Below are 16677 nucleotides of genomic sequence, written 5' to 3'. Positions count from 1 at the left end.
GAATAAATGTTCCAGGCAGAAGGGAAATTACATGTGGGACAAAAACAATCCACAAGTTATTTATGGATAACTTGTATAACTTACAAATTTCAGGTATTTCAGGGTTATTTCCCATTGACTTCATGATGAATGTTAGAGGTAAAAGGGGGTGGTTGTGTAAGGGGCTTTGCTCCATCCACTCTTTCAAGAACTCCTGAATTCTCCCATCAGTGGCTCTCCCTTTCCCTGGCATCCCAGAGATCTTTATGGCAGAATTCTCCCATCAGTGGCTCTCCCTTTCCCTGGCATCCCAGAGATCTTTATGGCACCCTCTATATTATTTAACTTATATGCAGAGTACATCATGAGAAATGCTGGGCCGGAAGATGCACAAGCTGGAACCAAGATTGCTGGGAGAAATATCAATAACCTCAGATATGCAGATGACACCACCCTTATGGCAGAAAGTGAAGAGGAACTAAAAAGCCTCTTGATGAAAGTGAAAGAGGAGAGTGAAAAAGTTGGCTTAAAGCTCAACATTCAGAAAACTAAGATCATGGCATCTGGTCCCATCACTTCATGGGAAATAGACGGGGAAACAGTGGAAGCAGTGTCAGACTTTATATTTTGGGGCTCCAAAATCATTGCAGATGGTGACTGCAGCCATGAAATTAAAAGACGCTTACTCCTTGGAAGGAAAGTTATGACCAATCTAGATAGCATAGTAAAAAGCAGAGACGTTACTTTGCCAACAAAAGTCCGTCTACTCAAGGCTATGGTTTTTCCCATGGTCATGTATGGATGTGAGAGTTGGACTGTGAAGAAAGCTGAGCGCCGAAAAATTGATGCTTGTGAACTGTGGTGTTGGATAAGACTCTTGAGAGTCCCTTGGACTGCAAGGAGATCCAACCAGTCCATCCTAAAGGAGATCAGTCCTGAATATTCATTGGAAGGACTGATGCTGAAGGTGAAACTCCCAATACTTTGGTCACCTGATGTGAAGAACTAACTTTTTGGAAAAGACCCTGATGCTGGGAAAGATTGAAGGCAGGGGCAAAAGGGGATGACAGAGGATGAGATGGTTGGATGGCATCACTGACACAATGAACATGAGTCTGAGCAAGCTCCGGGAGTTTGTGATGGACACGGAAGCCTGGCGTGCTGCAGTCCATGGGGTCACAAAGAGTCAGACATGACTGAACGACTGAACTGAACTGAAGAGGTCAAGCACAGAAGGGCATGCATCATTTCTACTTAAATTTCATTGGCCAAAACTCAGAATCACGGTGCATCTAGGTGCAGAGGGCTGGAAAACCTAGTCTGGCACATGCCAACAAAAAAGACATCCACCTCCTGCCACTTAGTTTGCTGAAAAACTAACCACAAATGGGGAGAATCCCAGTATCTAGCAGAAGATCACCACTTTACAGAACCCAGAGACAAGAGAGTATAGCATGTTTGAGGAACTTAGGGAAGTCCATTGTGAATGGAACCTAGAAACGGAGAGGGCCAGAGCTAGTTAAGTCTAGAGATGTAGATAGGCAAGGGTCAGAGCATCCAAGACGTGGGAGGTGATTAAAGATTTTGGAGAGTGAAAAGTCATGTGGCTATTGAACACTTGAAATGTGGCTAGTACAACTGAGAAACAATTTCTATTTTATTTAATTTTAATTAATTTATTCAATAATTTAATTAAATTTACTATCTACATGTGGCGTGTAGTTACAATTCTGGATAGCACAGCTCCAGGAATTGGGATCAAATGTTTACATGAGAAGATAACCAACAATACTTGATAGTATATAATCAAAATGAAATAAGTCACACTATGTTATATTGCAGGATAGAAGAGCCCATGGATGAAGACAGTCTATCCTGATGATATTGCAGAGTCCCTGGATCCAGCCATACCTGAGCCAGTAAATTCCCTTGGTTACTTCAACTACCTTGAGTTGGTTTTTTTTTTTTTTTTTAATAGATTTAAGTGCTATAAACAGAACATTGTCTACATACAAGTGTTCAATAAGCACCAGATGTTATTTTTATCTCAGTGGACTTGAGTAGCCACATAAGTCTTTATGGGTGAAGCATGCATAGGATTCAAGGAAACAGAAATCCCAAATGGTATGTCCTGGTAGGTAGAAGATAACAGTGGTGCAAACTGCAGAATCCACAATAGCCAGTTTAAACAGAAAAGTAATTAATGCAAGGTTATCTGCTTACAAATCCTCAGGAGGATAAGACTGAGCAGCTTTGAAATCTCCTGGGATCGCACACAGAAACAATCCAACTACAACGAGGAATTCTATGTACAGCCTGCCTCCTCCCCTGTTCTCTTCCTGATTAGGTTTTTCTGGATGTGAATGTGGCTGGTGGAGCCCCAGATCCCATGTCCAGAACACAGCCATGTTGGGGTGCAGCTTTTCTGAGCAAAAGTGAAGCTGAGAACTGAGTCATCCTAGCTGCTATTTTGGGGTAGAAAGATTTGTATATGAGATTTTCCCAAATACAGGAAGGGTATTTGAAAGGTTTAAATTTGACAGATGACCACAAAAATGAAATGTTGGATAATCTAGACAGCAACTAAGGAGGAATAACTCAAGGACATTTGTATTGATGTGACATTGCAGGAGCCAAAATATGAGTGTTTTGTTGGCTTTTGACCAGACCCTACCTTACCTCAACTATTAAGGAATTCAGTGCCAAGACAGCCAGAGACGTGAATTATGCTTCTCCTCCAGCTCCCTCCCATCCCCTGATATCACATAGTGGGAGATCTCCAGACACAGAGAAATAGCCAGGCTTCTCCTGAGCCTCTTAAACAGTTGAAAAATATTTGTTGACAAATTTTAATGGGTGCTTTGAAATAAAGGTACAAGCAATGTAAGGTCTTTGATCTCATGGAAATCATATTCTAGTTGTATAAACAAAATAAACAAAAGATCTGAAGGGATGATATGCAGAAAATTGAGATAAAGTGATTGTGTTTGGGTGGAGACATTAAACTGGGTGGCTCATGAACACCTCTCTGCTGAAATCACATTTTTATGAAAGATAAAGGAGTTGGTCAAGAGCAAAACATTCCAGGTAGAGGGGAAGAACATATCAGAGACGGATGCTAGACTGAGTTTTGTAAACCAGTATTGAGGAAGTCATTGAGGGATTTGGGGCAGGAGAAAATGACATAAGCTGGTTACCTTTTACGTCATTCTGGCTCTGTGCAGATGTGGGAACAAGAGTGGAGGCTGGGAGACCAGTTTGTTTTTCAGTCACTAAGTCATGTCTGACTCTTTGTGACCCCCATGGACTGCAGCACACCAGGCTTCCCTGTCCTTCACTCTCTCCTGGATTTTGCTCATACTCATGTCTATGGAGTCAGTGATGCCATCCATCCCGATTATCCATCTCATCCTCTGTCATCGCCTTCTCCTGCTGCCCTCAATCTTTCCCAGCATCAGGGTCTTTTCCAATGAGTCAGCTCTTTGTATCAGTATTGGAACTTCAACTTCAGCATCAGTCTTTTCAATGAGTATTGAGGGTTGATATTCCTTTAGGATTGACTGATTTGTCTCCTTGCTGTCTAAGGGACTCTCAAGAGTCTTAGGAAGGCCATTTCAATACAGAAAGATGACAGCTTGGACCAGGGCGGTAGTGATGAAGACAAATCCTAGTATCCTGAGAGAAACTTCAGGATGTGGTTTGGGGCAGAGTCAGTGGGGACTTTTACTGGGTATTTGTGCTTATTATCTCCAAAGATGACTGTAACCATTCTCTTCCATTCTACATGGCTTTTTGCTGCTGCTCTCATCAAGAGGTAGGGTTATTGCCTCTGCTGTGAGTGGATCCTATGATTTTTTCTTTTTAGCCAACAGAATGCAAGAGAAATGACATCTGGGACTTCAACATTGTTACCCCTGAACTGGGTTTGCCTCGTGGTGGGTATCCAGCCAAAAGACACAACCAAGCCAAAGATCAGGAGAGGGAAGGTTTTATTTATTACTTGCAGCAAGTAAGGAAAACACCAGGGATCTTTCCCAAAGCAGTGTCTCCCCAAACAGCACACTGGGGAAGTTTTAAGCTAAGGATACATGCATTTTCATGAAAGAGCTTGAGCAGAGAATTCAGCTTAGACCTTGGGCAGAGGTTTACTGAGTCCAAGCTTTAGTTGACCAAAATCATAAGGGTTAGAAAAGGTCAACATCATCATCCTTTAGGTTCCAGTTGGTCTGGTGACTGAATGCTGGAGCGGGTTTGAAATTCTCTACAACAGTTCAACAAAGTGCTTTGAGCTAATCTTTACCATTGAAACAGAACTGTGAGTCTTTACAACTGATTCCTTTGCTATTGTTACTTTTCTTGTCTGATAACAAGCTTGTTCTATTGTTCCCTTAAGGTCATTATTGCTGAGACCTGTTTAACAGCAAGCACTGTGACCAGGCTTAAGAAAAAATAGCTTCTCTGGTGTCAAAAATGCGTCTAATACTTTCAAATTGTGTTGCTGGAGAAGACTCTTGAGAGTGAGTCCCTTGGACTGCAAGATCAAACCAGTCAATCCTAAAGGAAATCAATCCTGAATATTCATTGGAAGGTCTGATGCTAAAGCTCCAGTACCTTGGCCACCAGATGCGAAGAGACACATTGGAAAAGACCTGATGCTGGGAAAGACTGAAGGCAGGAGGAGAAGGGGATGACAAAGGACAGGATGGTTGGATGGCATTACTGACTCAATGGACATGAATTTGAGCAAACTCCGGGAGATGGTGAAGGACAGGAAAAGCCTGGCATGCTGCAGTCCACAGGGTCACCAAGAGTCGGATATAACTTAGCAACTGAACAACAGTCCTGAGTTCACTTTGGAACTTCCAGCCCAGCTCAGCTGAGTGCAGCTGGTATCAGGTGAAGAGCCAAGCTGTCCTCTTTAAGCCTTGCCCAAATTCCTGACCCACAGGATTAGTGCTGTAAACCACTAAATGTGGGTGGTCTGCTAAGCAGCAAGAAAGAACTGAAAATGTGCTGTTTTTCTTTTTTTTTGGTAGGGGTTAAGGTAGGTAATGATTTGTGTATTTCAATGATTCTCTCTCCCCCTGCAAAGAACCAACATCTTCAGTTTTCTGATTAGAAGTTCCTACAGTCTCTTCCTTACACTCCTCCAATATTCTCATGTTGGTGAAATAAAATCCAGAGTGGAGACACAAAAAGGGGAAAAGTGAGGAACAAATACACAAAACACAACCTGAGCACCTGTGGCCATAGGGTAATAAATAGCGCCTGTATCTATCTGTTTCTTGGGCTGGTGAGGGCCACCAGCTGAATGGATGCAAGTCTCTGGTTCTTTTTTAGCATCAGCTCATACAGGCTTGAAGATTTCCAAGCAACACGCGACCAGTTTTGAATCCTGCCACCATCATGCGTGCACACTGGTCACCAGAGGCGGCGGGAATTGGTGCTCTCCATCTCTGAAGACAACACACAATGCACCGTTGTTGTTTAATCACTCACTTGTGTCCAACAATACGTACCAGGCCCCATCACATGCTGTGCGGGCAGGAGACTGGTCAGTGGGGAGGGACCTGGCCACCTTCACACAGGAACTTGGCTGCCCTCTGCTGGCTTCAGTACTCACATTTTTTTCAGTTGTTGACACATGGAGCATGCCTCTTCTGGCTTCCCGCGGTAGCTGAGGATGGGCTGGGTTGCCTCTTCCCAAGCTATTTTGGCACTGTGGGCTCTACTGAGACCTGTGGGTTTCCTCACTATTTACAGGCCATAGGTCCCTCCCTGGTGGGATCAAAAAACCCAATTTCTTAGTGTGGGGGAGGGTTCAGATACCTACTTTGTTAGCTCAGGTGACAAGCTAATTCTTTTAAATTACTGTTGGCAAACACACTTTGTATTCCAGATGCACAAGCACATCTATTCACATTCTTTGTGGACCAAGGGCTTAAAAACCTGTAAGCCTTTACTTTCAGCTTCCTAATACATAAGGAGGCAGAAGTGCCCACAAAGTTATCAGATGCCCTCCATCATTCCCAAAGGGGCTGCTGGAGCTGCTAATATTGATACAGATACAAATAACTCATCTTATTGGTAAAAGTACTGTCTGCCCCTAAATACGGTCAGTGCTCTGGGAAAACCCACAACCAGGACTGTGGTGCACGGTGAAGGTTTAAAGTTTGGACCAAATCACATCTTTAAATGCCTCCTTTGAGTACTTCCTCCTCCCAACATTTTTCTGCAGATGAAATTAGATTCTAGATCAAAAAGAACAGGAGAATATAGTTGAGGGAATGCATGTGTATTTTTGTAATGCGTATCTGGGGTGTGGAAATTTGGATATATGTATTTTTAAAAGCACATGCAGGATTTTATATATCTAAGTATAATTCAAAAATTCTAAAGCAAGTATTAAGCATGTGAATTCAGTATCTTTGGACACAATTGAGAACGATTATGAAAAATTATGTGCTGTTTGCCCTTATATTAGAAACGGTGTTCATTTAGTTGACTCTTATCAACAGGTCACTTAAAATATGTCCACATTAAAGTTTCAAGGCCAATTTTAAAGCTAATCATTACAGTTGTTTTTTAGTGGCAGGCTCCTTGGTTTCGGGGACCTGTGATTGTCTGGGGACAGGGGTGGGGAGATGGTGGTGGTGAAGGCTCAGGGCTGACATTACAATAGCTTCAGCTCTGCCTTCCTCGGGGCAGTCTTCAACTCCTACAGGGTAAACCAAGTGTCTAGAGCAAAACTTTAGGTTTAATGTACAGCATGGTGACCTCAGTCATTAATACTGTTTTGTATATTTAAAAGTTGCTAAACAGATCTTAGAAGTTCTTGTCACAAGAAAAAAATAACTATGTGATGAATGTTAACTAGACTTACTGCGATCAACATCTTTCAGTATCAGATTGTTATGTCATATGTCTGAAATGAATACATGTCAATTATATTGCAATTAAAATAACCCCTCACTTTACCAGGATTTCTACAGCAAAACTTAAAGAGAATATTCAGAGAACTGAAATAAATCATAGGATTGTAGTTTTGTCTCCACCCCCATGATTAAAAAATTCCTGCTGCAATGTTGGCCCTCTCTACAGTCAAAAATTTAAAAATTCAACAGTTCTTGGAAGTGAGTGATTTTCACAGTGCTCCTTCCTACTTCTTTCTCTGTGTCTGGCTCCTTAATCTGACTTGGTTTAGAGGCAGCTCCCACTTCTGCTTTCAGGAGCACAATATCCATAATTGCCAACACACCAGCTTGCGTGTGTGCAGGGGGAAGCGGTGGGTTTGGGATCCTCTGGGACAAAGTAGGGCTTTGCAGATGCTCTAGAGGGAGAGAACATCTGTACCAGAGCCTGGTAACACCTACTGCTCTTGAGCTGTAAAAAATAAACCCCTAGTCTGGGCTGGAAGCCAGCCAGGCTTCAGGCAAGCTGCAGATGGCAGAATCCCCTTTCCCTCGCCCCCATTTTGGGTTTCCTACCAGTTAGATTCTGCTGGGCTGACAAGTGGGGAAAGCTTTCCATAAAGAACTTGAGCTAAACTGGACAACTGGGTGCTCAAAACATCACCTAAACCCACAAATTCTTTACCTAAATGGTCACAATGTTCTATTTTCAGCTGTCTCACTATACATTCATTCATACTCACAGTTGTCTACAACTGAGGACAAAATGACATGAGTTATACCCACAAGAAACACTCCCATAGAGAAACTGATGCTTTAGAGTATTTGTAAAGTGAGGGGATTTAATGTCTTTCATCTTCCCTGAGTCTGAAATTGAAATCTTCAAGATAGGTTAAGTCTTCCGTACTGACTCATTTAAAAAGGTGATTTTAATTTAAAAAAGACAAAGTGGGAATATATTTGTAAACATTTATTCTTTTGAACTGAAAAAGGCTTGCATCAGCACACATTGTACAGCCTTGCAAATTGAAAAAAAGGTTCCTTGTTCATAAGTGCAATGAATCTTTGATGTCCAGTGATCCGCTGCAAACAATGAAAACACATTTTAAACTACTTAAGAAGTTTCCAGCACTCATCAAATGCATTTCCTCAGGTGACAAAAAAAAAAGAAAAATCCACAAGGAAGGGAATGCAAATAAGTGGCATTTAGTTATCGGAGGGACACTTTTAAAAAAAAAGTGAAAGTATTTTCCTGCCTAGAATGATTCCTATTCCCCTTTGAATCTAAGTGGTTTGATTAAGATGTGTTAAGAACATAATTTACTTGACAGTGTTCATATGACCTAAGTGAATAAGGAAAGGACCCTATGAGGGAATTCTTTATTTTCTGGAAATTGTTTCTGTGTTTAGAGATACAGGGGAAGAGTAATCCTGTTTGTGAGCTCTCCTTAGTCACCTACTGGGCCCCCCAAAAGACAGTATGTGGTTTAACTTGGCTACTCCACTCCTGCATTCTTATTCCCCCAAATTCTATGTCGGGTCACACTGTGCTGGCTGCAAAAAAGAAATACAGGTTGCAACTGGTGGTACTCATTTTGAAGAATAATTTGCTGTACAATAGAGCTTTGGATCTGATACAAGAATTCAGAAATATAAAACAAAATAACTATAAAAGTTAGGAGGCATTTGAACAGCATTTCCTCAGAAAAAGCTGCTAACTCTGTATCATTCTGATGTGGATTCCTACAGTCATTTGGGGTGAAACGTGTATTTTTCCCCTTTGCTGGATCACCGGCCTGTCTTCAGAAGTTGTAACGCCATGACCACACATCTTAGGAGTCTCTATTGTGTTAACAGAAGCTCCCGATACCAAGCCAGTTAAAGATGGGTGACGATGGGGGGACCACAAAGGCCAAGGGGCTGAGGTGGCTGTTACTGAGAACTTGCCCTTTCCAAAATGTGAAAGTCATAGTGCTTCTTGCTTGTTCTCAGCTTAAACTTGTTAACCGAGTTAATTTGTTTCTTCAATGCATTCTGCGCAGCGGAGATGGAGGGGAATGTGGCTAGGACGGTGTACGTGGAGGCCAAGTCACTGGGTTTCGAGCGTTCGGGGTTGACAGTGCTGTCACCACTGCCACAACAGAGAGGGTGACGGCGCATTTGGGGCTGGGACTGAGGGTCCCGGAGCCACCGGATCTTGGCGCCAATTTTAAAGAGTTCCCCAAAGAGCTTCTCGGCTTCCACGCGAGTTATTCCATCTGGTAGTTCAGTAATTTCCAAGACCTTCCCAACAACTAGAATGGAAAAGGTAGAAAATGAATCCCTGTTACCAAGAGGTGGGCAGAATGCAGACTCAAATGACACAGGAAATGAACACAATTTTCTGAAACCACTCAAATCCACAAAGTTATGCTTGGTATGGCCATCTTCTAAATATTTCTTACTTACCCCCAAGCAAGGGGGGCAGAGAGACCCATGCCACCAGCCACACTCACAGCCTCACATACAAAACGCAGCCTGTGCAGTGGCTTCTTCAAACTAGGTGTGTGCTCCTGGGTACAGTTTCCTGAACTTTGAATTCCCATTGTCAAATTGTATGTTATCTTCAATTTTTATTTTTTGGCTGTGTCGTGAGGCATGTGGAATCTTAGTCCCCTGACAGGGGACGGAACCCACGCCCCCTGCATTGGAAGTGTAGCCTTAACCACTGGACCACAAGGGAAGTATTCTGATGTTATCTTTAAAAATAGCACTTGCCCTAACAAACCCAAAGCTATTGAATAGAAAGTTAAGGTACAGACTTGAAAGCCCTCTGCCATAGAAAGGCAACGTATTTGTTCTTCAGATTATACTGCCTGAAGGGTGTAAAGAATACTTCCTTTCTCAAAGAATACAGAGGCAATGCATTTCACCCTACCTGTTCCTCTCTCACATCTCTTTCGAATCCCTTTGGTCCCTGCACTCCTAAACCTACCTTTGCTTCAGTACTCCCAGACCCGAAATGAGACAGAATTAAAAGAACATTCAAGAAGCCTGCATTATAGACAGCATAACTGTCTAAGACTTTGTGTAGGATTCTAGACAAGGAAACCCACTTCTGTGGTGTGGCAGTTTAAGACTCTCAGGCCAACAGTCTACAGAAGCACATCCGGATGCCTCCTGGGGACACACCTGCTTCTCCTGCACCCAGGTCGGTGGAGGCAGCTTTTTTGGCTTGCTTCCTTCCTCGGTTGCCATGCCTGTTGCCAGATTGACCCTGAAAATCCACAAACATGAGAAATAAGGTTGATGCTGCTGCAAAATGTAATTGCAGTGTCTGACCACTTAACAACTAACTGCACTCAGTCTGGGGTTTGTACCTTAGAAGAAAAAAAAAACCCACCTCCAGGCCTTCTGAATTCTGCCTCAGTGGCAGCAGAACTTTGGCCCATCACTTGCTGACAGTCTTTTGCAAGTAATGGCACCCAATGCCTCCTGCCGCCCGCCTCCAACCCCTCATATCTGAGCTGTGCCGGGAACTGATGCCCGCACCACCTTCTCCCTCACTCTGCTCTCGGTAGGGCCAGGGCGCCCCGCTCTCAGCAGCCAACAAAGCCCAGGAAGTCAGGCAGCAGCTCTCACACCTGTTGGGCTGGAATGTGTCCGTGCAGAACAGCAGGAGGGTTGTACTGCAGGGTCTGGCCAAGTAGCGGGTATCTGGCATCTCCTGAAAGTTAATAAAAAAACATTTTCTCATTTTCCTTTACTCGGGTACAGAGTACTTCACAGAGTTTTCTCAGCTGTCTCAGGATGAGAGAGGGAACATATTCTACCAAATCGAATAAAAAAGTGGAGGTACTAACATAATTTTTTTAAAAATTAAAAGCCTCCACATATCCTTCAAAGAGCTGGGAAAAACTCCTACAAGCACTAGGGACTAATAACAACAGGTATGGAGGAGGTTTAGTGGGAGGAGCTTGTAGAAAAGTTAGCATGGAGAGAAACTTCTCTGTAAACCTTAACATTCTAAGTGAAATCCTCCAAAGGAACTGTAAGAATTCATTCCGCCCATCTGAGATACTAAAATCCACATTTTCTCTGATGGTTAAAAGTGAACAGAACATACATTCAGGGGAAAAAAGAAACCTTGGAAAAACATGAAGCTATCTCCCCCAAATCATTATTAATTACTATAAATATATTTTCTTTCACACCTTAGTGACTAGAGTCACCCCATGGGAAGCGCTTCACACATGCTGACTGCAAAAGTTTTGTCTGTAGAGTAATGTTTTCATTTGTTGTATTCTCATTTTAACTGTAAGACCCCAAATGTAGCACACTCAGTGTCTGGAGGAGGGTTATGGGTGGGTGCTAAGAGAGCATCTTCGGGAAATCATACAGTGCTTCTCCTGGTAGTTTCCTAACAGAGACAAGCGAGGCATGAGCCTCTTGCCACTGTGTGGAGCTCTTTTCTGATGAACACTGTCAGGGTGCTTGGGAAGCTCCCTGGTAGAACACACCCACGACATACTTGCTCCTTCTTAAACACTAGCTGAAGGGCAGGTACAACAGGAAGGTTTAGTGCTGAGACCAGACACAATTTTAAGCACGAAAACGGAGTGAAGTGGTATTTTATTGAGATGCTAATACTCCTTTCCTCAATGAATGATGTTGAGCACCTTTTCAACGGCTTACTGGACACCTGTTTGTCTTCCTTTTTGAAATTACCATATAACTTGTTCTTAAAAATACAGATACTACTCTCCTTTTTAATGATTCTTTAAGACATTATTATTATTTTTAAAATATTTACTTATGTATTTACTTGGCTGTGCCAGGGCTTAGTTGTGGCATTTGGGATCTTAGATCGCCAACCAGGGATCAAACCTGGGATGCCTGCAGTGGAAGTGTAGAGTCTTAACCAGCGTACTGCCCCAAGGAAGTACCACTAGTTAATTATTAATTGTGATGAAACATTAAGATCAGGAGAGAAAACGGTAACAAATGAAAATGCCCAAGGAAGGTGAAAATGCAGTCCTTTGGAAAAGGAAAAGTAGCAGTACCAGGTAAATTACAAATTGACGGGGAGTGAATGGATGTCTTAAAATTCTGAGGCTATGACTAGCTTTCTACACTTACCTTGCCCAGAGACAAAAGGTCTAGAAAACTGGGGTATGATGGAAAGTGGTGGTCCAGAGGGACGGACAGTTTTCAGGGTAGACAGCTGCGCTGGTGCTGGTGACTGAGCTGGTGAAATAATGGGACTACTGAGTTGAGGACTGTGCTGCAATTATATCAAGAAAACAGGCCAGTATTTTAGTCAGGGTTTTCTAAGAGTTCCTTTTGGACAGAAATTTTTATTCTTTCTGACTACAAATATGTACACGTTACATTATTATAATAGGTACTTGTTATTTAAGAAGTTAAAACAGTACAGAAATTTATAATTTCCAATTCCCAAGGATAAACACTAGTAACACTGTTTCTATGCATACGTATCCATATATCTACTTTACAAAAATGGAAACAGACTATACTTCCTGTTTTTGAATTTTACTTTTGTACTTTTAAAATAGTATTGTAGATACTTTTCCTTTAGAAAATATACACTATACACCATACTGGTAGAATTTTACTAGCTTTTAAAATTGCCCATGTACTTAACTGAGAGTTTTTCTCCCTAGCATGGCTTCATACTACTGTTTAGTATTATACTTTCATTTCCCTCTGCAGTGGCTCCTTTGAGAATTTCTGGTAGGGCAGGTCTCAAATTTTGTTTATCTAGAAATTTTTTAATTTTCCCCTCACTTCTAAAGAACAGTTTTACTAGTTATAAAACTCTTGGTTGACAGTTTCTTTTTTTTTAAGTTTAGCACTTTGAATATATTTATTCATTTTTTGCCCCAAAATGTCTTTTGAGTAATATTCAAGGAAGATCTCCATACATTGCATCTGATTGTTAGAACTCTTGAGTCTTTTTAAATTCATAATAGACTCACCCTTCAATTCAAAATGCCATTTGTTTGTTAAAGAAATAGGCAATTTGTCCAATAAAATATCTGTGGTACCTATAAACTGTTTTTTATTTTCTTCCTGTATTTTCTGTAAATTAATAGCTAGACTTAGAGAGGCTTGACTAGATTCAGGTACTATTTTCTTTGGCCGCCCAGGCACGGCTTGTGGATTCCTTAGTTTCTTGACCAGAGATAGAACCTGGGCCCACTTTGATGCTACAATTGATCAGTTGCTTCAAGTGTTGTTTGCCTAATCTACTTATTGAAAGCTTCCCCAAAATCTTTTCCTGATGTTTTTGATGTTCCCTTGTTCATTACTTTAATAGGATTCCAAAATAGTGCTTTTAAAATTCTATCATTGTTTTTAAATTTATTGACTGCATTTCTTCTATGATGAAGAGCCTTCCCTCATCAACCTTCTGGTTACAGTAAAATACAGTTCATATGTGAAAGGCAAGACAGCAACTTAATTCATTTTCTTTAATAAAATTCAGATCTAGTTTATCTTCTTAATCTCTAAATTTAAAAATGTTTAACTAAGCAAACATTGGGAAACAGTATTTAAATTATCTGGCTATAGAGAATGTCCAAACTTCTTTACTAATCTGTTTGAGAAGATTTCAAATTCAGCATCAAGTCATAGGTTGGTCAATTTTATGTGACTAAGTGTTGAAAGTTTTAAAAATATAATAGACAAAAGAAGCATCTTACCTGAACAATATTGTCCACACTACTAAATTCCACACACTTCTGTCCTCTCTGGTGATCACAGTAATATTTGTTTTGCTTCCACTGTGGGGGTGAATGGGCACGAGACTGTGGATTGTTTGGTACGCTGAGCTGCATCATCACCATTCCGCCCCCAGGTGGAGGAGGTGGCACAGCTGAAAATCAGAATTAGGGCCCAGTAATTAGCATACTTTAGCAAATAGCTAGTTTCTTTAAACACCAAGATAATGACAATACTTTTATATCTCTGACGAAAATTTTATTGTTATTTATGTAAGCCAGATTTAAGCTCTGATGCTTCATACAAATGTTGTGTGTTTAAAAAAACATTGAAATTGACTCTGCAGACCTAAACATCTTACTTATCCTAAACATAATCGGTCAGGAACATTCAATTATCTAAAAGACCTAGTAGAGAGTAGCACAACTGTGATATGACCTATAAAAGTGCTTAATTTTTAAAATAAATTTATTTTCAAATAAACATTATTCTAAATACATAAAGGAAAACTGGGAAAATGGAGTACCCTACAGAAATTTGGATATATGGTAAAAAGTCATCTTTTGAGTGAATCAACTTCATGTGGTAGGGAAAAGTTTGGCATATGGGATTGAGAAAGCATAATTTCAGTGCTCTGAAATGTCCTCTGACTCAGAGAAAATTATTTACCCTCTTTTATTGTATTTTCTCATTTGAAAATGGCTAGGAAGACCACTTTGGCTGACTTTAAAAGAGCTGAAATAATCACATGATAGCTGTTCATAGCTATCAACCCCTGACAGCTGTTCAGTACAAGTGGACTACAGTGTCTTATCTGATTTGTTCCTGTTGTGGCATCAGTACTGTAGCCCTACTAGTACTAGGGATGTAGCTGCCACTCACCACTTCAGGGTAAGGTAAGGTGCCCTGGGGCCTGCCTCCAGGACCACTGTTTACACTGCAGGAATCGTACTGGTAATTTCCAGTTCCCCAGGAATAGCACCAACCTGACCTGGGCAGGTACACCACAGAAGGGCTGCCTGCTCAGGAGTATCTCAAGATTCTCCTTGGCCACAGCAGCCCATTCGATGCAGCCATTATTAGTCATATATTTGATAATCATCTATTGTTTCTCTGTTTCCTCGAGAGATTACATATGTCAACAGATCATTACAATAAAATATGGTCTTATGATAAAGGATTGTTTAAGAAACTAAGGAAGCAGAGAAAACAAAGCAACAAACTCAGTTTTAAGGACCGAGTAAGACGTTGCAGAAAACATGATTTCTGAGTCAAATTTTAAAGACACGCAGGATTTTGGCAACTGGATGGTGGGCTGGCAACACCAGGAGGAGGGAAGAATAGGTACAAAAGTATCTTTGGCACGAAAAAGCATAGTACATTCTAGAAATAGAATTCTGATATAAATAGGAGGCTTAATTGCCAGGGAGTGGAGATGGAGAATATATGCAAATTTTTAATTCAGAGGAATGACATGAAGAGACATCTGTTTCAGGACGATAATTCTTGAACTGTGTATCTATGTGTGTATGTGTTGGGGAGGAGGAAGGCTGGGTATGCAGATAACATAAAAAAAGCAAAAGCAGAAGCACTGAGGAAAGGAGAGAAAGGACCAGATTTGAGGAAATGGTGACAACTGAAGTGTGAAAGAGAACAGAAGAGAGTTAGGATTTTGAAATCTGTATTGATGCCAATATGGAAGGTGAAGAAAGGGATGAAAAGGGAGAAATACTAAATCTAAAGTGCCTTTGACATATTCCTGGTTAGGAAATGTCCAATAGGCAGTTGGCTATGTGGTCTTGTCGTGGCAGAAGCAAATTTGGGAGACAGTGGCGAAAGTCAAGGTTGAAGCTTGGAAAGTGGTTGAATTTCCGAGGGAGGACCCAAAGAGTAATGAAAGAAAGTGTCCTAGAGGATATCAGTAATGACGAGGCAGGCAGGAAGGAGAGCCTCAGGGGAGTCAGAGGGCAGGGCTGCTGGCAGCGGGGAAGGAAGAAGTGGACTGAACCTGTGAAATCTGACTGCTCGTGCGCCCTGAGTACCCTGGGCATATCTCAGCACCTAACAGGTTGAAAACCTTTTCTCCTAGAAATGTCCAAGGGACTTATTTCTCAATTGGACAAACCATCCCCGCCACCCACCCCCGGCCCCAATTATCTATTCATACCTGCACACTGGTGGCCTTGGAGCTGCTGGGAATTGCATGGTGAAGTAGTTCGAGGAAACTGTACTTGTTCTGATCCTGGATGTTGCAAGTAACCTACTGATGAGCTATGGGGGAAAAAAATCAAACAAACACAAGAACACAGCACAATGAGATGGAGATGACTGTAAAGATTCTTTGAATGAACAGTCCTGTAAATTTATTTAAATAAAATTATTTTTCAAGTAGTAAGCTTACTACAAGCCAAATTAACTCTTTTTTAAATTGTGAGTTATATGTAACTACTTTCTGAATAAAAATCACTTTGTTTTTGACAATAACAGATATAAAAAAAAACCTGCTGATTTCATTGCTCTTATTCTTTTAAAAGTTATTCTAAATAGGGTTTTTGTACTGTTCAAATAATCATTTTAAAAAGAAGATAAGTCTGTGTGCCGCAACTTCTGAGCCCGAGCACTCTAGAGCCGGTGCTCCACTACAAGAGAAACCATCGCAATGAGAAGCCCGAACACCGCAACTGGAGAGCAGCCACAACTTGTTGCAACTAGAGAAAGCCCATGTGCAACAATGAAGACCCCGTGCAGCCAAAAATAAAATAAATGTATAAGCCATTTCATTTAAAAAAATAAAAATAAAAAATAAAAAAATAAAAAATAAAAAGAAGATAAAACTCACTAATTTTACAAAATAAAAAAGTACTTTATTTGAATCTCATTAAGCTATACTTTAGAAAAGAAAATATGCAGTTGGACAATGATGAGACAGAAAAAAGGTTTTAATCCTTAAAAAATGTAATATATAAGGAATAAAATAAACACTAGAACATGATTCTGACATTCTAATATAAATACTGACAAAAATAAAAGGCTGTTATTGTAAAATATGTCTTTAAGGTTTTCC

General features: G+C 40.9%; 1 protein-coding gene across 6 annotated transcripts in view; it reads right to left on the bottom strand.

The window, feature by feature from the left end:
- Positions 1-7845: 7845 nt before the first annotated feature.
- R3HDM1 (R3H domain containing 1) overlaps positions 7846-16677 on the bottom strand; it is an 89368-nt gene continuing 80536 nt past the window's right edge. For 5 of the 6 annotated variants that reach the window (XM_065931452.1, XM_065931447.1, XM_065931448.1 and 2 more), the window contains 6 exons: positions 15781-15884; positions 13595-13767; positions 12009-12153; positions 10514-10596; positions 10062-10146; positions 7846-9184 (listed from right to left, as the gene is read on the bottom strand). In XM_065931452.1, coding sequence (XP_065787524.1) covers positions 8823-9184; positions 10062-10146; positions 10514-10596; positions 12009-12153; positions 13595-13767; positions 15781-15884 — 952 coding nt within the window. In that variant the 3' untranslated portion in view covers positions 7846-8822. Of the gene's footprint in view, positions 9185-9985; positions 10147-10513; positions 10597-12008; positions 12154-13594; positions 13768-15780; positions 15885-16677 lie in introns of all 6 variants that reach the window. The other variant, XM_065931450.1, reaches the window with a different exon arrangement.

Source organism: Muntiacus reevesi, chromosome 3 (assembly GCF_963930625.1).
Source record: "Muntiacus reevesi chromosome 3, mMunRee1.1, whole genome shotgun sequence".
NCBI classification, from domain to species: Eukaryota; Metazoa; Chordata; class Mammalia; order Artiodactyla; family Cervidae; genus Muntiacus; species Muntiacus reevesi.
This window is presented reverse-complemented; position numbering and strand designations above follow the sequence as displayed.